Source organism: Semicossyphus pulcher, unplaced genomic scaffold, assembly GCF_022749685.1.
Source record: "Semicossyphus pulcher isolate SPU_LCO1_2020_fin unplaced genomic scaffold, fSemPul1.0.p SCAF_4, whole genome shotgun sequence".
NCBI classification, from domain to species: domain Eukaryota; kingdom Metazoa; phylum Chordata; class Actinopteri; order Labriformes; family Labridae; genus Semicossyphus; species Semicossyphus pulcher.
This window is the reverse complement of record NW_027211715.1, coordinates 4620179-4644221: the sequence shown is the minus strand read 5'-3', so window position 1 is coordinate 4644221 and position 24043 is coordinate 4620179. Positions and strand designations below refer to the sequence as shown.

The following is a 24043-nucleotide window of genomic DNA, read 5'->3' as shown; positions in this document are numbered from 1 at the left end:
GAGGCACCGCCAACAGACTAAATAGTAATTTGCCGCTCAACTAAACCTCTGAGGAGTCCTGCAGAGCTTCAAAGGCAGAGTAAGGAGAGGTAGCTTCTCCAGGAGATGGGTGTGGACTCAGGATTGAGACAGGTAGCTTAGACCCCTCCCCTCTCTTTCCCGGTATATATGACATCCCATAGATTCCTATAGAAGCTTCTTCTTGTCCACTTTGTGTCTGTCGTCCACATCACTCCTTTAGAGTGAGAAAAAGAGATTTGTGGAACCCTGGAGCCAGTGGAGCAAACAGCAGCAGCTCTGCTCAATCTCAGCGCCAACATGTTGTACCTGGAGACGGGGACCGCCACATCTTACAGTGAGGTAAGACTAACGGAGGGAACCTGTAGTGGGGCCTCAGCCTCAGCCTCAGTGCCCCTTCTTTAAGTACATCCCCAGAGCTCCATGGGACTAATGAAATATCACATTAGAGTAAAAGGCCTTGATTTCTTGAATTTCTTTGTGACGGCTCTAAATGATCCAACATTTTTGATTCATCTGTATTATCTGCTTTTTTATTTATTTATAAGAAGGAATCAGAAGCAAAAGAAAATATAAATCGTCTCTTTTAATGAAGTAACATTTACCATAAAGAGAATTAATGCAAGGAAGATGGTTTTACATTCGTCAGTGTGTGTGTGTGTGTTTGCGTGCACGTCTGTGTGTGTGTGTATGTGGCGGTCCTGAGAGCAGGGGAATGTAAACACCTGGAGAATCTCTTTTGAATACTGTTTGTCTTGTAAAATGGCTGCTTTCCGGCTGGGCCTATAGACAGTTGATGTGATTTACTTTTGAGTCTGATTTGAGTTTCAGGCCGGTTTTGTGTGGAAAAAAATCTGACTTCAAAACTGATTTTAGGGTTTCGATTTTCTGCCGTGTAACTTTTTTGGTCCTTTTATGTTCGATAAACGATAAGGAACATTTAAAGGATGAAAAGAAAAACATATATATATATACAAGTACAAGTCACCATATATACATTTATTTTAACTATTAGAATCTATTCTGGTATTATTTTGTGCTTCATTTTATTAAACATTTGCAGAACGAAACTCTTTGAACAAGAGTTATCTTTTGCTTTGCTTTCAAGGTTTATGTGAAATAGTTTTTTTGTCTTTCACAGACAAAACAAACCATTTTTAGAGGATTATAATGCTTCAATCGACATTCAATTTTTGTACGTTTGAAATGAAAGATTCAGAGCTTGTATTCCCATTTTTCACTTTGAAAGTGCAAGCGTCATGATTAATGGATGTGTGTTTGCAGAGCTCGATGAACTTGATAAATGATTTATTTAAAGTGAAATAGATATCAAAGAAGTAAAATAGCTGCTTTCAGCTACTTGTTTTAAATCAGGCGGCATGGAATAATTCTTATTTTGTCTTTTTTTATCATTTAAGATTAACCATAATGGTACAGAGGCAAGAAGACAGTATTTAAGTACAGAATATTTTTGTCTTTTGTCACTAAATATAATATATAATATATACTTTAGCTCAGCACTCTCAGTATCTTCTTTGTTTATGTCTAAGCTTCCATTTTTCTTTGTTGTTGATTTCTTCAGGTAACTTTTTTATCCGTGCTTCTTGTGTTTTAGTTTTTTCCGACCAAATTCTGCATCCAAACTTTAACTTCACTCTAACCAAGTGAGCGCTGATAGACTTTCAGATTGCAGGTTGCAGATAGCAGGTGTGTCAGGTCACTGTCTTTTAAGTTGTCGAGCAGGGGGTCTTTAAGTGGTGTCCGGCTCAATCCCTCCCGTGTGTGAGGTATCAGGTTCCCCCGTCCCCCCCCAGTCTCCTGGGAGCCGCAGCCGCCATTAGAATGCGGCTGCTGCTGCGGCTCTTTAGTCCACGGTCGTAATTGCTTTAATGGTGTGTTGATGTAGATACAATCACCTGCTCTGCCCACCCCAGCAGGTATAAGGTGTAGATAGACCCCCACCCAGCCCCACCTCAACCCCCCTCCGAACCCTGTTGAGCCTTTAATGCCTCCCTCCCCTGTGGTCACTCATCACAGTCCCCAAGATGCTTTTATATTCTGGCCCAGGGTACGAGGAGCAGGTCACCAGAGAGCCTGGAATGGGAGCTATTCCCCCCTCAGGCCGGGTCTGCTTTGGTTCCTGTCATCTAGTGGTCGTCCAAGCTCTGGCTTTATCAGTGCTTACACTTTGTGACCACCCAACAGTAGCAGCAGCACAATGTGTATGTGTAACTTTAAATTATGGAGGTTTTGTTCTGTGTTGACCAGCAGATAATGCCACTGCAAAAGGGAGACAGCTATATGTATGTTGACGACAAACCTGACGTTGTACCTCAGTAATGGAGATTTATTTTCCCAAGCTTGGAAGAGAAGGCAGAATATTTTGTTTAATTTAATAATCTAATGAAATGTTTGACCACTGCTGCTGGACTTTTGGTGTCTTGTAAACCCATGAGGGTCAGGCGCTTTATGTGCATGACATGGAAATATAAAGCAATCAATCAATCATGTTGCAGTTTATACAGTTGGGACTGTTGGGCAGCATTTCCATCAGTCTTTGGTATCCTTTGGTAACACTGTTGCTAATGGCTGTCAAAGAAATTGAAACTAGTGATGATCTCTGTAGACTCTGCAGACAAGAAGCATGTTTATAATAATATCTACTACCATTTTTTCCAATGCATTCATTTTTCCATCAGCCTGTCCATAACTACAACACAAGAATGTGTGAGTATGGCATACCGGATTCCACACTGTTGGCATAAGCTATAACTTTTAAATGAGTGCTGCCATGTGTATTTCAAGTATCTTCTATGTGATATGTGATCTTGAGGCCATCACTCTAAATGTCACCAGCCACTTTTTTCTGTTGGCCAGCAGTGCTTACCCCAGCATTTATCTCAGACAAAGAAAAGGGCTCCAAGGCCTCGAACAGACGGTAAGAACCTCTCCGAAACTTTATTAAAGGCTGTTGAGGATGTCAAGGCTGCTGATTTACCGTGTTCCTGCTTAGCAGCCTGACATCCCAAAGGCCTAAACACAGCTTCGGCTATAAACAGGAGGAATTTTTAAGAGCAGCTAAAGTGGTTATTAAATGGTAGCTGTATTATAGTGGAATAAGATCTGATGAAAGGAAACGAGGAGAAGAGCCTGAAACTCCCTCACACGGGGCTGATATACGACTTCCAGGCAATTTAACATTAAAACACGATGAGTTTAGGTCACACTATCTGGGCCTCACTATCTGGCTTTATGCTTGATTCATTTAGACCATGAGGAGCTTTATGCAGGACCCTGTATTTAATGTGAAGGACTCTTTGGCTTTATGTCCCTGCTTTTATCTGTTCTTGGTCTCTGGCCAGCATCAAGCTTCTTTAGAATGAAGATTTAATGTTGATAATTGGTGCCTGTCACATTTACCCTTTACAGCTGCCAGCATCAGGTAGCGGGGGAGGCTGTGTTATCACTGAACGGCTGAGCGCCTCAGTGACACTGCAGTGAATTACCACGCAATTCAAAAGAATCCCTCTGATATCCTGATGGTGACTCCTCACATACGGGAAACACTGTCAGTACAGACGATAAGGTCATCCTGTTTGTTCCCATCCTCCTTTTTGTTTATCTAATAATGTAATTTATAATTCCCAACCAAAATATGTACTTGCTTCAACCTCACAGCAAGTCACACCTCGCTTCCACCATACATGCATCATGGCTCCCACTTGTAACTAGCATGAAGGCACCGTAAGTCAAGCTACACTAAATAAACAGTTTAATCAGTGTTTCGTCAGCGCTCTTTGGTAATCATGTCTGCAGGGACTGAGAGCTGAGCTGCTGCTAATGTTAGCTTAGCTTGTTTTTGTTTAGGATTACTTCACTGTTTATCGTTCTAAAACAAATAGACATTATTTTTATGGTAATTAAAATGCTTTAAAACACTGAATGAAGCACTTTTACATAAAACCATTTATTTTTAGCGGACACAATAAAGACGTGTCAAAAAATGTTCTCAGTAAATAGTCCTTATTTAATCCTTGATGTATTTATGTCCTTTGCAATTTTGCAACTGTCACATTAGATCATTAAAGTAAGTTCTTTCGCTCTCACTCTCTTAATGCATTTGTTAATTGGTTTAAAGGACGTTTAAGGAGGTTTATCGCACTGGCATCTGATCGATACTTAGCATTGGCTGATTGCAAATTCAGTATCAGAATCTCTACCACCTGAAACCCCTGTAAGATCAGATGTGCAGCTCCAGGATTCGGCCAATTGAGTTTAAACCATTATTATAATGTGTGTAATCAGTCCATTGTGAGGGAGTGTGTTTGGGGAAGCCTCCCTCTGCTAAAGGCTGGAGGGTCTCCACCAGAGTGGAGTTCTCTTTCCTTCTCAGTGTGCATGCATGTGTGTGTGCTCCATTCACAAAACACTTGTCTCCTAACACCTGCATACCCAACATCATTGTTCTCCAGACAAGCTCTTATAAGCCCTGGTGTCATTGTTTCCGGGGGGTTAAGCAGCAGCTCTGCGCTGCACACACACTGACCCTCATCCAAACAGCGAGCTACCCTGTGGCGCTGTTTCACAAGTATGCTGAGGTTGACTCGGATGACCTCTCTCAGGTGTGTCTGTCTGACTGTGTGTGTGTGAGGATTGGTGTGAAATACAGCAGCAACATTGCTTCACAAGTCGCTACCTCGATGCATAGTTACATACGTATTTAGTCTATGTTTTGTTGGTCATATGGCACACCGCTAACACCTGGCAGCGCACTGGGTGTGAGCCGGGCAGCTGTGGTCAGCCGTGCTTGGAATAAACAAGAGGCCCTGGAGAGATTAATGGCTGTCTAAAGAGCGAGAGCCATGGCACCTCGTCCAGGAATGTGCCATTTATAAATGGAAAGGAATGGGGTGAATGGCAAGCAGAGCAAGCAGGAAGGGGCTGGCTGCGGCCCAGGTGTATTCTCCATCTTGTTTAAAGAGGAATGGATATCTTAATGCCTTTCCTCCTGGCTGAATAGTAGTGGATGTTGAAAGTAGATAAGGAGGCAAGATAGTTGTAGAATATTTATCCAAATTAAGGAAATTGACAAAATCTGATTTTTATTTCTACGTTATAGACATTTCTGAGGCCAGAGATCTCAGGCGTGTCGACATATTGGTTTAAGAAGAAGTCAGACCATAAACACATCACATGGAAAGATGGTTTATGTTACTCTGCAATACTTTTTTATTGGGAAACCAGATCTCCGCTTCCTGTAGCATGCTTTCTACAAGTGTCGAGCCTTCAACACCTTCAGTCGTCACTTGACATGCAATATCCTATCATTAGTTTGTTGTGTTTTTATGGTAAATTCATTTTCAGCACATTTCCAGGGTGATTTTGAACACGCCTTCAGCATGCATCTGTTTTGAAAGGTTGATTATATTATACCTGTGGTGTTATATGGTGATGCACCAACTGTGTTATGCTGTAATTTAAAACTGAAGCTAATTGTTGCAGGATTTTGTCATTTTCTGAATCATTATGTTGATTAAAAGCTGACAAACCAGCTCAAGTTTCACACAGCCAGTTTTTTATTTGCATGATCACGATTCTTCTTCGTTTTAATTGTTTCAGTTTCTTTCTTTTGCATTAAAGCACATTTAAATTCTTATAAATTAACTGATCACTTTCCTCTTCTGTTACTCCCCTCTCCCCCCGCCCCCCTCTGCTCTGTCTCCAGTCTCAGTATACAAACCTGGGGCTCCTGAACAGCATGGATCAGAACATTCAGAACGGCGGCTCGACCTCCACCAGCCCCTACAACAACGACCACGCGCAGAACAACGTGACAGCTCCGTCACCCTACGCCCAGCCCAGCTCCACCTTTGATGCCCTTTCTCCCTCACCCGCCATCCCATCCAACACAGATTACGCCGGGCCCCACACCTTTGATGTGTCCTTCCAGCAGTCGAGCACAGCAAAGTCTGCTACCTGGACGGTAAGACACTCATTCATCAGAGTCATTAAAGTCATTGTTCCTCATGGTCAAGCTGTATGCAAAACATCTTTTATTGCATGATGTACCTAGAGACACCTGCTCTCCTAGCTGGCCTCTGTAACAATGACATCTTAAATTCAGTGGGTTTTTTAATAAGAGGATATTTTTCCCTGAAAAGCTGAAACATGTTCCAGGAGTTTTCTGCACACAAGGTGTAGACTTCCTGTAAAGAGTCAGAACTTTGTAAAGGAATACATAAACTAAGACTCAAATTATTTTATCTGATTTACGATTTGAATGGATTTGATGCTGCTAATGTTAGCTGTGTTTTCAGAGCGCTGCTGTCTTGTTGAAATTGCTGGCTGCACACTTTTTCCACTTGGCTGCATGCTTCTTTTTGAGATGCTGAAATAACCGTTGTGACCTTAAAGATGTTATCTCGAAGATTTCAGTTTCGTTCTCTTTGGCAGCACCTGTGGCAATAAATTGCAGGAGCACACTTCCCAATTCAACCAGACGTCCACAGTTGGCTCCGGTTTATAACTCTTGATTTTCCTCGCTGATGGTCGCTTTCCTTTTTAGACTGTTTGCCTCCTTACCTTTATTAGCGCCAACTTGTTATTTTACCTTTGTCTTAAGAGAGCTCATGTGGTTCTATAACCTAAGGGAGGCTCAGGTGGGCAGTGGAGGCCCCATAAAATAATTATTTTACCTCGTTAAATTGAAAACTGATTTTCATCTTTAGGTACCATCCTAAACTAAACATTCAAAGTAACTGATTTGATTCGATTTTGTCGTCCTGCTCTAAGATTAATGTTTTTGGAAGTAAACTATTTGTTTTGTTGCTGAAAGTTAGATCAGAAGATCAATTACCAAAAAGCTCCATTAAATATAAGGCTAAAGCCAGTAGCCAGTCCGACTGGGGGAAGGCAGAAGTACATTTGATGCACAGACATGGGAGTGGTATTGATCTTCTCCTCGGACTTGCAAACAGATAGCTGTAAAGTTTATTATAAGAAATAATCAATTCCTCCTTTTACAAAGATTCAAAAAGACAGGTTTACAACATCTGTCATAAGTCTTATTGATTGGCTTCAGACAGAGGCAGGTGAGTTGTCAATCACATTTTGCTGCAAGGTGAACCTCACAAGTACGTTCATCTGCTGTTCTGTGCAGCTTAGTTTTCTTTATTCTACGACTTTAATCAATCGATCAATCAAGCAATTTTTGTTTATACAGGACCAAATCATAACCCAGGTTATCTCAAGACACTTCAGAAAAAGAGCAGGTCTAGACCGTTCTCTTTGTTATGTTGACTTTGATTCAAATGTTTCCTCTGGGGTGATGAACGTACTACTTCTTTGCATTGAACGGTTTATTATTTTGTCTCATACTTGCAGGCTAAATGCTTGTCATACTAAATATTGACCGACAGAGACACGTTTATACACCAACCGTCATCATAACAGGTCATCATATACATTAGTGATTTGTCAGTCAGAGAGGAGGTGAAGGAGAAACTTCTTACATGAACTCCTTATCTGACAATCTGTCCTCCAGGCAGATTTAAGTGCACTTTATTTGAAAGTCCTGAGTTGCACAACTACATCTGGCAAGGAGGACTGTCACTCGAGATGTATAGCTTCAAATCATGACTAAACCCCAGGCACTTCTCGCTAAGGCATCACTTGATGAAAGAAGAGCAGCTGAAGACACTGATCTCACTACACAGACTGTCACCAGGAGAGAAATTCACTTTAACCACATTTTTCGTATCTTTTTAATGTACCCCTTGTTAAAAACTACTCGTCTATACTCCTCAGATATACCTTCACTTCGCTCCTGGTGACATGTTCATGTTAATCATGTTCAAACTACCGCTGACTCACAACTTTGCCAAAGTTCACCGGCACTTTGTTGATGACAGAGGTAAACAGCTTTAACAGTTGGTCCAGGTGTGGCGAGGTCCTGAGCAGCTCGATGTGACCATGTGACGCTCCGTAAACCTACACAACCAGCTCCTCCTGCTCTGTCATTACACATGACAGGGCTGAGGGACAGCTGTTGCCTCAGCGCCCCACCTGCTTGGTTGTTTATGTGTCTGATCTGCGCTGCTGTGTGCTGACACTGTAACCACAAGTCACACAAGTTCAGTGTGTTAATGCACCCTAGCGGACATCGTAGGTGACAGTCATGTCACCTGTAGAAAAAGTGTGACGTCCTTCACCAATATTCAAGATGTCGCAGTTTCATGGCTCACTTGTCGCAGTATGCGTGTCATGGTGCCAATAGATTTAACAATTACCTTTATTAATAGAGCACTTTCTGTCAAAATCCATGTTACAAAGAGCTTCTCAAATGCAGCAAAATAAAATAAAAAATAATCAGGCTTTAAAAGAAAACAGATACCTTTACAGTGTAAGCAAAAACACATTTTTAAAAGACTCAGAAGAATCAGAAAAGGCTCCCTAATAAAAGTATGTTTTAAGAAGAGACTTTTTCAACCGGATTTTCTTATGACATTACGAAAAGGTCTTCTCATCCATTTTATTTCACATGACTGACATTAGTGTAAGATTGATCACTCGGCCTCCACAAGTCGTTCCTAAAAGTGTCAGAAATGTCCGTTGTAAAACCGGCCTATCTCAATGCAGTGACTTTAAAGCTCCATGCCTTCGAGTAAACACGCTGAACTGAGGGAGTGCTGGGCGATTTTCTCACCTTGTTCCTTGGCCACGCCGACTGTGGGACTGTGACATTTACCCAATTCCCACAGTGCCTCACTCATCCCTCTCATTTTCACAGTCCCAAAAAACAAAAGTGTTTGTCTGCTGCGCAACTGTGAGCAGGTTAAGAGTGTGGTTTAGGGAGAGGCACGCCCCATTAGGACACATCCCCGTCGTAGACACACGGGGATGTGCTACAGACTGTGTGTCCCACAGTCATAACACATGACGCAAAGACTGGTTTGATTGGTGTGACTTAACGTGGAGAAGCAGTGGATTGCTACCTATTATCGTCTCCTGATGCCTCCACTTTATATTTACTCATTTAGGTCATAATTACCTAAAAATAAACAACATAGAAGAGATTTCACTTTCTTTACTTTTTCTACATAACAAAATTTTGCATACACCTTTTTAAGGTTAAAATTAAAATGAATAAAGGGACTCTCTCCTGACCGGCTCCCAACATTTATGACAAAAGTAACGGATCCACATCGAGTTAATTATCTTTGTATTATGAAAACAGACATAGATAATGTATTATCGGGTAGTCAGCTGTAAATGGTTGCGCTACTCTCTGGGTGAGACTGCTTGTCTCCATCTCTCCATTTTTGCATGTGTTAAAGTTCATTTAAAATCAGTGGAAACATATGAGTTGTTTTCTTATTTAATGGCCCCGTTAAACACCTGTGCATCCTTCACCAAAGAGGCCCTACGTATGTGCAGAATGCAGCCCCTTAATCTTACCACAGAGTCTTTAAATAACACACTATAACAATAAGGCAAATATACACTCATCGGCCACTTCATTAGGTACACCTGAAAAATCTAATGTCCCATACACCAGCTCAGCCATAAGATTTGCTTTTATGTTGCCTGTAATGTTTCAGGCTTTGTTCTAAGCTGTTACAGAGGTGTTAATTCGATGATATTTCAGTGTCAATGTCAACGTCACTGAGCTGCATTATATTCAGAGGTGTTCCTAATACTCTGGCCCCCTCATGTATGGAAATTAGAGACACATCTCAACACCACCTTTAACTTTGGCCTCAGTAATAAACATCATTGAATTTACACCCTTTAGACTCTCAACAAAAACTGAACTTCATAAAAGCAGAATCCATGGCAGTGCTGCTGTACTGAACTGCATTAGATTGTACAGGTGTACCTAATGAAGTGGCCGGTGAGTACATTAAAGAACATACAAGGACTCGTAGAGGATACGTACTATTATAAAACAACTTACACTTTATCAAAAGGGATGAAGAATAAGAGGCTAAATAAGATTTGAATGTATAAATATAGGAAATAAATTTCTTTAAAAAAGAGAGAAATGTGAAAGAATCTTTTATTTTGCTTCACTAAACTTGGCTTTGTTGTGCTGCTTGTCTTCCATAATGGCTCACAGAGAGAGAGAGAAAGAGAGCGAGAGGGTCATTCTCCAGTTGTGATTATAGTTTTTGTTGCCATCACTGAGGAGGCTCCCTCGACCTGATCTCAGGAGATCTTTCCTAAAGCTCCCATAATCTCAGCCCAATAGCTCGACTGCCGGACTGACGGACCGATGGCAGCGAGCCACTGAAGATGTCACCACCCCGGCTTTGCTCTGTGCAAAGATCTGCTAATGCCCCCCCTTTTTGAAGGCCTGCGGGATCTTCCACGGGACTTAGTGGACTGTGTACTGTGCTTTTTGATGACTGTTCTTATGGAGACACACCTAATCCCTAACCCACACCTTAACCTCTTCCTGTCTAGGATGGCTGTGTGACACACACACACACATTTCCCAGAACTGCTCCCACAACGTTTCCTTGTTGGCACTCCTGCAGTGTCTATGGTGCTCCCCCTTTTATTATGTTGTAAGAAAGAAAACACTTGGTCAGGTCGAGCGAATACACATGTTGGAGATGTTTTATCTTCTTTGCTTTGCTTAATTAATGGCGTGTCGCAAATGAGGCAGCCATTGTTGAAACTATTGTGAGGCTGAAGATTTGTCGTGTTTGCTGTGTGTATTAGCTGCCACCACGTATTGCAGTCAAAAGCAGAGGAATGTCACGGTGTGGGCTATCAGTGGGACGCTGCAGAGCTAGGGGGGATTACAGTAATGGATTGAGGGCCTGTAGATAATACTTGTGTAAATACTGTGTGCCTCTTTCCTGAACCCTGTGCTCCTAGAGTGGGTTCTGTCTTTTTGAGAGAGTTAAGCTTGATGGTTGCATCTCACATTGCGCCGGAGGAGGAGGAGGAGGTGGAGGAGGAGGCGGAGGAGGAGAGCCCTCTTGAATGCTCAAAGAGAAGAGTGTTCTAGCGAAAGGCTGCAAGACGCAGCTTGTCCCTGGAACATCTGCGGGCCCGTCCCACGCCTCACGAGATGGGGCCGAGACTTGTTTGTGTCAAGAAGCTTGTCACGACTCGCCCATCACAGGGAGACAAGCCCTGAGAGCTACAGATGGGAAGGTAGAGGGGAAATTTTTTTAAAAGGCAAGAGTTGAAAGGTTTTTTTATGATATGGGCTATGGGATTTCTCCATAATAGTCGTGGAAAAGCCCATTCTCTTATAGTTTAGATTACAAGACTCCTTTTTTTAAACAAACATCACCGTAAACACCCCTGCAGCAACAATTTACCTCAACAGAAAACAAGAGCTGTGCTGTAGTTGAATAAATACAAAAGGAAAGATAACAGTCTGTCATCGGCAGAAGTTTTTCTTGGATCAGAACGAAGCAAACCCTCATGGAGTTTGTGGGAAGCTCTCACCAGAAACAAGCTGTGTGATGACTGAACTTTACAGTAACACAAACATCATTGTCGCTATAATACTTCCTGGAGGATAATTAGATCAAACGCTGCAGGTTTTAGAAACTTTTGAGGGATTTGAAAAGTTTCTGTGTTTGAAAAAGAATGAGGCGAGTCTCCTCACCTGTCAGTGTTTAGTTTCAAATCCATGAGCTCAGTTGTAGCGGCAGTTTTTTGGACCAGTGATTCTCAGGAAGGCGATCATAGTATTTTTAAACAGGCATTTTTTTTTCTATGAGAATATTTTGTGCTGGTCAGGGGCACTGAAAAAGTCTCTCAAAGGTGTACGTTCAGGAGTGACAGACGGGTATAGCACTCTTTCAGCGCCGGCTACATAAACATAAAGCCACATGTCAGTGTACAGGTTTGCCTTAGGACAGGTGTCATCACTCCGATTGTGTGGTCAACATTTGAGCTAGACACTTCAACATAATATATATTTTTTAAAAACTATCAAATTAAGAGAAAGGTACTCTGAAAGTTTACAAGAAGCAGGTGTTTCACTTCTGTTTCAGAGAGGAGAGGAGAGAGAAAAAAACTCCTTTGCATTATTGTTGAATTAAACAGGTTTGGGAGAAGCTCTAGGCATGACATGACATGTCAGGTATGAAGAAGACAAGACCAGAGGCGCCAAACTGTGCTTGTTTAAGGCCTGATGTTTGTCAGGACTTGACTTCTGCATGCGCCCGCAGCGCCTGTCAGGGAGAAAAGAACGCTACAGCTGTGGGCCTGCCTCAACCTGCGCTGCACGGGAAGTGTGTGTGTGTGTGTGTGTGTGTGTGTGTGTGTGTGTGTGTGTGTGTGTGTGTGTGCAAGAAAGTAATTGCACACATGCAGAACTGTACAACATAAGGACAAATTGTATGTTGCATGCAGTCAGATTATTATGAGAGCATATTTCCATTATTACAGCAGTTAACGCGCTTGCAGGCGAGTGAGTGGGTGTTTTTATGTTTCCCTGCAGCAGCAGTCACAGAAGTCAGTTTAGGTCATCCATTACTTTTCTGCCACTTGTTCCAGCTGAAAGCAAATGTGTCAGATGTGTTTCTTGCAAACTTTTCTTTCAGATGATCGTGATTAAGCAGCTCTGTATTGTGCGCTGTGTGTTCCTTGGCTGTGACCAATGAAAGGCTCATAATTACATGTTAACACCTGAGCACCGCGCCCTGTGTGAGCCACTGAATCCCATCAGTCAACCGGCTGTCCTCCACCCTGAACACTGTTAGCTTTAGCCGGGCGCTGCTTTCAGCAGTCAGCGGCAGCTCCAGCTCTCACTGCTGAGCAAACACGGCTCCAGCAGCACATAGTTGTGTGCACAAAGTTTGTAGCTGGAGGGCTGGGATGGTGCTCTGGTGTTTGTGTGGAAGGTTGAGATAGTGGATATGATCTAAACAAACTTTGGTTTTCTGTCTCAAACATCTCTGATTAGATCTAACTGCTCGGATTTTTCGCCTTCAGCTACACAGAACCCGCAGCCTGTAATTATTCAAAACACTACGTACTGACCCTTTACAGCGCTCGTCTCTCTCTCTCTCTGTTCGCCTCATAATCTCCTGCACTCTCTTGCTCTTTTGCTCTTTTACCTCCGTCTCTCTGCTCGGCTTCTCCACCTCATTTAGCTGACTGACAGAGACGTACGGGGAGTATCAGGTTAGGAGCGAGGGGACAACCATTCATCTTTTTTTCCTTTTGGAAAGTGCTTTGATTTGAAGGAAGAATCAGTTCAGTCTTTGTGTTGACGTACACGTCCCAGAGCATGAATCGTGTTCTTCAGTCATGTTAACTAGATGTATTTATGCACAACTCGGAACACTTGACACTTAATTTTATTTTTATAACCTCACCGTCTTCTTTAACCTTTAATATTATGATAACACTGTAGCAGGGAGTGTTCGCAGCACCATGTGTCAGTTCATCCGTGTACAGTTTATAATGAGGTCACTTGAGGAAAGGAGCTGATAATTTAGGTTATTATTAACACGCCTTTATTAGTGGATCTCAGGGTGAAATGCTCAGTGTAGTTTGTGAGCGAGATTCTGAGAGATGGGAAGGTGCTGTTTTGGGTTTGTCCTGATGAAAGGAAAGGTTGTGCCTGGGGAGCTGAGAAGAAAATGTCCGTGCCAAAGCTTGTGTAATATTTAAACTGAGCACAGCACCAGGATGAGCTCTTTTTCTTTGGAAGCGCTCTTAATAAGGTGGATTTTTTTTATGTTCCATTGTTCTCCAACAGAGCCCCGAGCGGGTTTTCACAACGTTCAGTTTTCTTCACTCAGAAATGAACCTGACAGGAAAATTTTCCCTCCTACCTCCACCCAGCGTCTCCTGCACAGAGAGGGATTTAAAGCCGTGCTTACACAGCAGTGATTTCAATGATTTGTTTGCACAGTTGGGTTATGCCTATTAGTAACAATTCAGTCTTTCTGATGGCTTACTGGTTATCAATTCTAACAGTGCCAGGGATCAAGGAACATCCATTATTCATGACTCCTGGCTTAACAAACTTGACTATGTGCCAGCTTGTGTGAGCAACCATCACATTTTGGCGCCAGTTTTCTCTACCTGCCGTGATTACTCCTTCATTCCTGCACTCAGATCTCAAACGGAGCCAAATTCATTTTCAAAATTGCACTCAAACCCTGTGCACTGTTAGTTTGCCAGCCTCTTCAGAAGCTCTGTATGATGAGTGGCCATCAGATGCTTTAGCAGAACACCCCTCCCTTGAAGATGAAAGCCAGGCCCAGTTTAATTGCTGCTGGAGGGGTCCATTTTATGGCTGTCCTCGGAAGTCCCAGAGGCTCTCCGTGAGACATCTTTGAGGTTGCCCAATACACACTCGCAGCACCAAAACTTGTGTGTGTGTTTATTGAAGTAGGTCATAATCACAGTCTTGTCTGTAACCCCTTTTTGCTTCAGGGGAAACCAGAAGTGCAGTGTCCAGTTAACAGGTGTTGCACACATCGATCTGTGCCTTTAAGATTTAAAAACAGTTTTCTATAATAGTTTGTCTTGTGTTCTCTCTTTTCCAGTACTCTACAGACCTAAAGAAGTTGTACTGCCAGATTGCTAAGACGTGTCCCATCCAGATCAAAGTCCTGACCACCCCACCTCAGGGTGCCGTCATCAGAGCCATGCCGGTTTATAAGAAAGCCGAACACGTGACTGAGGTGGTGAAACGCTGCCCGAACCACGAGCTCAGCCGCGAGTTCAACGATGGTCAGTTCTTTTACATTTCTTAATTTTTCCAACAATGATTCACCTCTGTACCTTTGTTTGTTGAGAACATTTCACTGATACGACTCGTGTATCCTCCAGGTCAGATCGCCCCTCCGAGCCACCTGATCCGTGTGGAGGGAAACAACCACGCCCAGTATGTGGAGGACACCATCACTGGAAGACAGAGCGTATTAGTTCCCTACGAACCTCCGCAGGTGAGCTGTCTGTCATCGTGGAGCGAGGCCAGCTGAATGCCCTGTCAGCGACACCTCACCACCTCTGCCTGCACTGACTGATAGAGCAGTGACAGACTCTGAGCGCTCTGAAAAGCCCGGCCTCTCATGTCCAGACACTCAGTGCTGAGACGCAGCAACTGCTGTCCCCTAAACCCCCTCAGTACAAACACCACTGCAAAAGTCCAACGTGTTTGTCACTGTTTTATTCTTCTGGTAGGTTGTAGATCATTTGGCATAATTATGATTAATACATAAAAAAGAAGTGTCATTAGTGAATCATAGGATAGCATTTTACTCAGTTCAAGTATCTCCTTTTAAGCTTGAAATGCAAGTAAACAGTGCAGTCACTGTTTGCCTGATGAAGGTCGAGCACCGAAACGTTGCAAGCCAATTAATGTATTTTTTGCAAGTTTACCTGCATTTTTAGATGGATTATTTCCTCTTCAACGCACCTGTCTTTGAAACAATTCTCTACTTTGAAGCTTGACCTCTTAGCAATATAGAATTAAATTAATTTGGGAGAATAAGGAGAGATAAAGGAATTTGTATATTTTAAACATGGATGATAAAAAGGAAAGACCCCAAAAATGAAAGGTAAACTACATTTTTGTTGGGCCACACTGTAGAAGTGCATTTACTTGCACATAAATAACACTTAAGTCTTCTCCTTTCTGCATTTACCTGAACTAAACTCCGTTGACTCAGCCAGAGTTCAGCAGGATAAACCTGGTTTCATGGTCATGATCAGGCTCAACCAGGTTCCTATAAAGGGAAAGTTTGATCTAGAAGCCAGGTTATATAGCATGTCTCAAAGTTCCTGTTTTAATCACATTTTAAAAAGAAACAAGTTTTTGTCTTTCTTTGGGGTCTCCCAGTCCTGTCACTCACCCGCAGTCTGGTTCTCCTCTCTCAGGTTGGGACAGAATTCACCACAATCTTGTACAACTTCATGTGCAACTCGAGCTGCGTGGGTGGAATGAACAGACGCCCGATTCTCATCATCGTCACTCTGGAAACCAGAGAGTAAGAGACATCATAATTCGTACGTCATCTTCCTCTTCCCTGTCGAAGGATTGTTTCTGACCTGCTGTGGTTCCCCTGTCTGCCCCCTAGTGGTCAGGTATTAGGCCGCCGGTGCTTTGAAGCAAGGATCTGCGCCTGCCCGGGCCGAGACAGAAAGGCTGATGAGGACAGCATCCGGAAGCAGCACGTAACGGACGCCACAAAGAGCAGTGATGGTATGAAGCGCCGTAAGTAGGGCTGGGGCTGGTGACGGGCTGACCTGCTTTGGTCTTAGCTGACATGCTGCCTGAGACGAGGACCCTCAACCGCTGCATGCCCAGCGAATGCTTCCAATCCTTCTGCTTCCTTCCGCCTGTTGTGCTTGTTTGCCCTCCTTCTTTGGATTAGGCTTACTGTTCATCACACAACCACAGTACTCATAATGTTTCTCTCTTTTCAGCCTTCCGCCAGGTCTCCCACGGCATACAGATGTCCGCCATCAAGAAGAGAAGATCTACAGATGAGGAGGTTTTTTGTTTGCCTGTAAGTGTCACTTTATATTATGTCATATTTCAGGTGTTATCTTTAAAACATTGTCCTGTAGTACAGGGCATTTCCTGGACTCAAATAGATTTATTTCTGGAGAGTTTTTCGACACTCAAAAACATACATAACAGAAAAAAAAGATCAGCCTTAATGAGGCTTGACTCCGAAAGGTGTCAGGAGTTTTTTAAGGTCTAGCAAAACTGCCGAGACTAGGGATGCACGATATTATCGGCACGTTATCGGTATCTGCAAATTATGACTTAAAAATTACATATCGGCATCCGCCGATATGTCATTTTTCTGCTGAAGTTTTCCACCGATAAAACTTTAATTCTGCCTAAATGCTCGATGATTCCTTAAAAAAGCTTGACATAATGCTACGACATTAACTAGGCACGAGTGTGCGTGCGCACTGCCTGCACCACGCCTCTCTGTCGAGCGTGACGGTAGTAGTATGGCAGTTTTTGGCCACTACAATAAGAGTAGGCATGATATCACTTCCACTATAGGGGAGACTTGATGTTCTCTGCAGTTAGGTGGAAAAAAACATGTGCCTTGTATATAGGTATCGAAATCGGCAAAAAGGGTTGGAAAATATTGGAAAAAAATCCAATATCGTGCATCCCTAACCGAGACATTGAAGATGATGGGGGGTGTTTTCTTGATGTTTTTTATGTGTGTGAGTGTGTCTGAGCTGCTTACTGACCGCCGCCATCCTTCTTTTCTGTTGCAGATCAAAGGCCGTGAAATTTATGAGATTTTGGTAAAAATCAAAGAGTCTCTGGAACTCATGCAGTTTCTGCCGCAGCACACTATAGAGTCGTACAGGCAGCAGCAGCAGAATCTCCTTCAGAAACAGTGAGTACATGTTTACATCCATAAGAAGGTTATTTGTTCTCAGACAGAGCTACGATAGGTGCAAGGCTCACCCTCAGATCGAACTCTGCCTCCGTGAGCGGCGTGTGGCTTTCACAGAACTTGTTTTTAATGAAGTTGTTTTGGTTTTGATTCACTGCAGTGATTTAACTTAATGTGACTGACTTGTTGCAGCACTGATAAAAGCTATGCATGCGATTCTTTTTACTGCAGCCATTGAAGCATTGCTGCCTTCAAGTAGAAGCTGATAATAATTGCTCTAAAATGGCTCTTGTTCAGTGTTTCCCAGCAGCCTTTGCTCAATGCTGGCAACTCATAGGGTGAGCCTTGCATCGAATAGAGCTGGGTTTTTTTTCTCCTCTTCTCATGGGATGAGAGCCAGATCCGATGAATCGTGACAAATGTACCTGGCTACGCTTTGTTGAGGAGAAGCTTCCAAATGATTGGTGGTAACGCCTTTGGGTGCTTTGCCAGGGTTTGCACAACAGCAGCACCCAACAAAATCCGTGCCTCGGCCTCGTCTATTTATCTTGAGCATAATTAAAAGTGTCTCAGACGCACATGTTCACACACTCTGTCCTCATCCACGCCCATTTCACTATAAGCTATGGAAAAGAGGAGATGGGTGTAAATGATAGTTTGACAGGCCTGTGATGATAATTACTGCTTATGTTATCGTTTCCCATTAAGAGACTGGCAGACAGCCGCTCAGTGACATAGTGCTGCATTCGCTGGTTTTACTTTATTTGTGTTTACTGCTCACAACCTGTCGCTGTCTGGCCAAAGTATGTGTATGTAAAAAAGGTGAATCCTCCTAAAAACGTCAACAAACAAAATCAAGAAGCATTTAAAGTTTCAGTGAATTTGTGGAACATTTTAGATTAAATGCAAGTCTGAAGGAAACCTTTAAGGGTTTGGTGTATTTCATTTCAGTTTGCTTTTCTATCTAGACTGTATATAAGAAGAGGACCCAGGTGCTTTAAACCTGCAGTTCTTTCTTGAAACCTGCAATTCTCTCTAACGACCAGCAGGGGGAGACTCGTCTGGTAGCTAAAGGAAGTGCCTTGTAATTAAGTCTACCAGGAAATGAGCCTTCTTCTCACTCCATTTGTTACCTCCTTTAACATTTACCTTATTTGACTTTATGCTCTCAATCATTAGGTTTGAGTTTCTTTCTTTACAACATGAGATTCATTTAGTAAATTTTGGCCCCATTTAAAGTCAAATTGACAATAAAGCTGTGACTATCTGTGGTCGACAAGTCACTTCCACGGTGACCTGTCAACAAGGACGGAGGCATAGCAGCGTTTATCAAACCTCTCCAACAAATATGGTCACTTCTGGCCCCATTAAACCAAGATAAGCACAGCCAAGATGTCCACTTCTTACACACAGTCTTTGGTTTTCATGCATGTTTTCTGTGTTTATTCTTTAACTCCTCATAGCTTCTCTTCTGTAATTAACAGCTCCTTCGATGTTTCCCTCACATCCTGTGAAATAAAAGGTTCTGTCAACAGTAACTGTTTCAGGCCTTTTCTTTCCCTCCTCTGTGTTCATTAAAAATAACACCACCTTTCACACCAGCACCGAGCTGCTGTGATCTGTGTTCCTAGAGTGCCATCTCCTGGACAATGACATTATTGCACATCCTTGATGTATGAAGTTACACACACTTTGTGCACTTTTTTCTGTGGGTCTTTCTTTATCTGAACGGTACTGTGGTGATCCTCTGGGCCTCCCAGGGGTCTCTCCTCTCTCCTCCTCTGTCAGCGAGCCTTATTTCTGCTTTCTCTTCTTTCTGGTTCCCTCACAGTCTGATAAAAACCCGCCTGGGTAGCCAGCTCATGGAACCTGCAGGAGAGCAGAGGCGGCGCTGCAGCTCCTCCTGAAACTCTGCCCCACATTCCTCCTCCTCCTCCTCCTCCTCCTCCTGCTCCTGAGTTACATGGACCTCCTCTCTGTCTCCTTTTTATCAACTGATTTTTCTGATCTCCTTTCTTTTTTCTGCAAGTCTGCACTGAAGACTTGACACTGAAACTTTTAAAATCTGTTGCTGCTGCAACTTAAAGGATTATCACTCCTTAATTTTTAGCAGTCGTTACAGACATGTAGGTTGCAGCCCTACATTCTGGATGAAGCTTTACTTTATCCTACTGGCTCATGATTGTAATATGTAGACTGATTTGCATGCTTTATTTTTGTCCATACAATATATTTCTGCAGGGTGGCCTTGCATTCGTTTGGGTTATCCCTGTTTTATTTCATGTATGTGTCTTTATTCTGATGAGTCTCTTTGTGAAACGTTCGCCTCGTTCAGCCTCTAATGACGGCTGCAGTTTTACAGGAACCAAGTTTAAATGTGACTGAAGAGCTTTTTACAGTCCATGTGTTTTGCTTTGAGAGCTGGACTCATAAAATCTATATTTCAGGGTGTTTTTGTTGAGGAAGAAGAGATTTTATTATTGTTGAGAGATGTGTTTGCTAATGCTGGTCATGTTTTATAAAGTCACTGCAGGACAGTTTGTTTGTTTTGACTGCAGATGTGCACTCTGTGCTGAACAGAGCAGATCTGTTTGAAACAGATTATTTTGTTATTTTTGTGGCTGCTGCACTTTTGTCTGTCAGAAGATAATAAATGTTTTCTCTGCTTGGAAACTTTTCTTTTCTTTTTCTGCTCTGCTTTACCATTAGAGAAATCTGTCAGCCCAACCAAAACAGGTTTCTTTTGTGTCACAATAATGAATTTTAATGGGAAAAATTAACCATGTACAGATATGGCAGCAGGTTTATTGTTGTTGTTTTGCTTAAATGAAAATAAACACTTTCTAATGGCCGATTCGGCACTGATGTGACTCTGCAGATGTGCTAAGAAGGCTGCCAAAATACTTTATTAAACTCTTTCTACCTACCTCTTTCTATTATTAAATCAAAGTGCAAAGCAGTTTGTGAAAGCCATCTTGTGAGCACCTTTGCAGAGTCATATCAGTGCAAAATAATTGCATAATCCACATAGAGAAGGTTTATGTTCTTTCAGGCTTAGAAATTCACTGTATTGGCTCCATAATCAGATCATTTTGAAATGAGTTCAGAATCGATCGGGCTGTAGGGTTTGTCTGCATTATATTCACTGTAAAATAAAGTGTGTTTATTTATAAATGCATGTAGAGATCTACCCGTCACAGGCACATATCCGCCTGATAATATCCCAACTGATAAATTGGTGGGGGTCTTGTTAGTATCAGGACAAATCCTCAATCTCTATGGGCTTAAGAAATGTAACGTAGTGACTGTAATATTCTTGACTGCTATATTTCAGTTGTGTTTACTTGTGTATGGCAGACCACCCCTCACCCAGCCTCTGTTGTTAAACCTCCAGTACTTTTCTCTCTCCCTCTCCAGGACTTCGATGCCCTCTCAGCCCTCCTACGGCTCCAGCTCCCCGACTCACGGAAAAGTCAACAAGCTGCCCTCCGTCAGCCAGCTCATGAACCCCCAGCAGCGCAACACACTCACCCCGTCCAGCATGTCTGGAGGCCTGACTGACAGTAAGTGTGTCCCTTTGTTCTTCTTCCTGTCTAACTTAGACCGTCCCCCTCCTCCCTCCCCTGCACCCGTCGTCCCGTCCCTCATGGGCTGATTGTAAACTTATAATGTCAGCGTGTCCGGGCAGGCAGGAGGGGACCTGAACACCTCTCGGCTCCCCTGACAGAAAGCTTCCTCCTCAGAAAGAATGTGATCCCTGTGAGACTGTCCCGCAGGACCTGTAGTGATGCATCATGTGTCATGTTGAGAGTAACCTCTGCATGCTCCCCTCCCTCTGATGTGTTTCAGTTGACGTTACGTAATCTGTAAATCTCAGAGCAGTTAAAAAAAGGCTCACAGCAGCTGCTTTTGTCTCTGCAGTGTCTCCTATGATGGGCACTCACATCCCCATGAACGCTGACATGAGTTCACTGAGTCCCACACACGCACTGCAGCCACAGCTCCCCCTGGTGCCTTCCTCCCACTGTACCCCCCCTCCTCCATACCCCATGGACAGCAGCATCTCCAGGTACCTCACCAATCCACAGTGGGACACTTCTACAGCTTTGTTTTTCCTCAGTGCATTTTGAAACTTGGACTAATAATAATGGTAATAACTCATATACAACAGCAGTTTAAAAACATGTTCATAATGTGATATCAGCTCTTGAAAGTGAAAGGACGAATGTAGTGAGGGCAGTTTGAAACGTGTGTTTTAGAGCAGACTGAGTCACAGACAGAGAGCTAGAGATCCTGGTGTCCTCTGAGAGGAGGAGCCCTTTGCCCCGTCTCCTTTTGCCACCACCTGAGAAACTGAATTGTATTTACTTTGGTCCAGCACCTGTATATTTTGACAGGTGTAAACATTTGTGCTACCACTGTGTGCTTTATTATTTACTAGTGCAACCTTTTGACCTTACAAAAACACTGAGATCATAAAATTCTTACACAGTATAAGAGGTGGACCAACCTGCATTCTTTCTTTTTCAACAGTGGGCAACTCCACTGGTTGCAAATTTTTTTTTAAAAAGTCTGATTGTAATGAAGTCTGTGGGAAAAAGGTCCTGCTTCTTATTGGATTTATGAATTTATTTAGCTTTTTCTGAACTATAACCTCTGAAAAGTCTTTGTAAATTCCAGAAAACTTTTTGAGTAGAATTTAAGTCTGACACTTTGAAGTCATCAGTTGAATTTGTTGATGAATGAGGATGCCTAAAGTCAGTGTGATTGTAAAATAAGCTGTACGAACATGTGAACAGTGAGCAGCAGTCTAAACCTCCTGTCTGTTCCTCCCTCAGCTTCCTTATTCGGCTGGGCTGCGCAGGCTGCTTGGACTACTTCACAGCACAGGGCCTAACCAACATCTACCAGATTGAGAACTATAACATGGAGGTGAGCCCTTGCCTATCCAACACGAGTCATTTGATGGGTTAGAGAGAAGAGTGGCTCCCCCTGCGAATACTAACGCTCCCCCTGTGTAATGACCATTAGGACCTGTCCAGGCTGAAGATCCCCGTGGAGTTCCAGCACATCATCTGGAAGGGCATCATGGAGCACCGACAGGCCATGGATTTTTCCCCTCCCCCCCACATAGTGCGCACCACCAGCGGGGCCTCCGCCGTCAGCATGGGCTCCTCTGAGGCGCGAGGCGAGCGCGTCATCGACGCCGTGCGCTTCACCCTGCGCCAGACCATCTCCTTCCCGCCCCGTGACGAGTGGTCCGACTTCTCCTTCGACCTCGATTCTCGCCGCAACAAACAGCAGCGCATCAAGGAGGAGGGGGAGTGAGACCGCCGCGGTCTTCTTCTCCGTGTTCCGATTTAAAACTTCCCGCCTGCTGTATGAACATTTCATTTAAAGAAAACTTGGTATTTGTGCAAATACTGCTGAGATCAAAATGCATATTCACATAGAAGTGCACTTATTTTCATTGTTGTTGTGGTTCAAAGGTGCATTTTGTTATGTTCGATTTCTTGAGAGCACTTAAGAAATGTTGCTTTGAGTTGTTTTAAGTGCTCATGATTCATTCCTGTGTTAAAGCATGACTGGAAACAAAACTTGCATTACAGGGCTTAAAAGGGCTTTTATTTCTGCTGCAAAGTGTATTAATAATAATAATGTAACAGACTTCTAAGTTTTCACCACTCTGGTTGTACAAGTTAGTCGAGTACACTGGTTTTCACTCGTGGCAGAAGTCAGCGTTGATTGTAAACATTTCAAACATTTCCTGTCAGAAGTATTATGTCACGTGATGGGCAGTTTGTTTTCTGCTGTATTTCTATATTTTGCTTTTTTATGTCTGTTGTGAGACCAACGCATCACGTTTTGTGTCAGGTTGTGAAGTATGTGTGTTTCAGTGACAGATGGTCGTTCATTTGATGTAGCCATATATAGGCCTAATGCTCTTGACCCAGTGTTTCACAGTAAAATACTATGACTGATGTCCTTTTCATGTTTGATTTCAGAGTGTTTGCTTTGCTGCCGACGCCTTGTTCAAGTATTGTTTTTTATAATGAACCATGTTTTGGTAGAGGTTTATTTCATTTGATAACTGGCCAAAACTTATGATATAGTGTATATAAATTTGTATAGTTCTTTTATTTTGAAAGTCTCCCTAAAGAAAATGCATGATTTTCATCCTGGAACAAACTGATGTGAATACTGCCTGGTAGCTTTATCAGTGAGCACAATGTTTGTGTTAATTCAAAGCCAAGTGATCAGTCTGTGTGTGTCTGTGTGCGTGCGTGTATGTTCACACACCACCAGCCCACCATGTTTCAAGTAGCAAGCATTGTTAGGAAGCAGAAACAGTCTGCATTTTCATATTTTTGTACAATGTTTTGTAAATATGTTGCAATATATCAAGGGTATTTTGATATAAATCAGAAATAAATATCCATACTTGCTGTACTGTGTTTTCCTTTGTGTCTGATTATTTCAAGTGTGGCTTCACTGAAACTTCTCTTTAGTCGAAAACACTTCTGTCAACCACACGTCTGTATGAAAGCACATTAAAGAAATAACTGAACCTAACTTACACTTGATTTAAGATTCTGAGGGTTGAAACTGGAAACTTCTATAACAGATTTGAGCATCACATCCAATATTAAGGTAATCTGAGTTTT

General features: G+C 42.7%; 1 protein-coding gene across 4 annotated transcripts; it reads left to right on the top strand.

The window, feature by feature from the left end:
- Nucleotides 1–212: 212 nt before the first annotated feature.
- On the top strand, nt 213–23828 carry tp63 (tumor protein p63). Of its 4 annotated transcripts, none has more exons than XM_069679461.1 (12): nt 213–360; nt 5744–6001; nt 14550–14736; nt 14836–14951; nt 15886–15995; nt 16086–16210; nt 16435–16517; nt 17254–17378; nt 20796–20941; nt 21300–21447; nt 22217–22310; nt 22410–23828. In XM_069679461.1, exons 1-12 carry the CDS (start codon nt 319–321, stop codon nt 22704–22706), a joined length of 1731 nt encoding a protein of 576 aa, XP_069535562.1. In that variant the 5' UTR covers nt 213–318; the 3' UTR covers nt 22707–23828. The 4 variants fall into 4 exon arrangements, with proteins under 4 accessions (XP_069535562.1, XP_069535561.1, XP_069535564.1 ...); XM_069679460.1 differs by having other exon boundaries at nt 16086–16222; XM_069679463.1 differs by lacking the exon at nt 21300–21447 and having other exon boundaries at nt 16086–16222; nt 22410–22498.
- The last annotated feature ends 215 nt before the right edge of the window (nt 23829–24043 follow it).

What these genes read in the sequence shown, in the direction of transcription:
- tp63 (XM_069679460.1), top strand. Translation starts at nt 319, where the DNA reads ATGTTGTACCTGGAGACGGGGACCGCCACATCTTACAGTGAG. An exon ending in TTCCCTACGAACCTCCGCAG is followed by an intron (nt 14,952 to 15,885) that starts GTGAGCTGTCTG and finishes CTCCTCTCTCAG; the next exon opens with GTTGGGACAGAATTCACCAC. An exon ending in CAGTGATGGTATGAAGCGCC is followed by an intron (nt 16,223 to 16,434) that starts GTAAGTAGGGCT and finishes CTCTCTTTTCAG; the next exon opens with CCTTCCGCCAGGTCTCCCAC.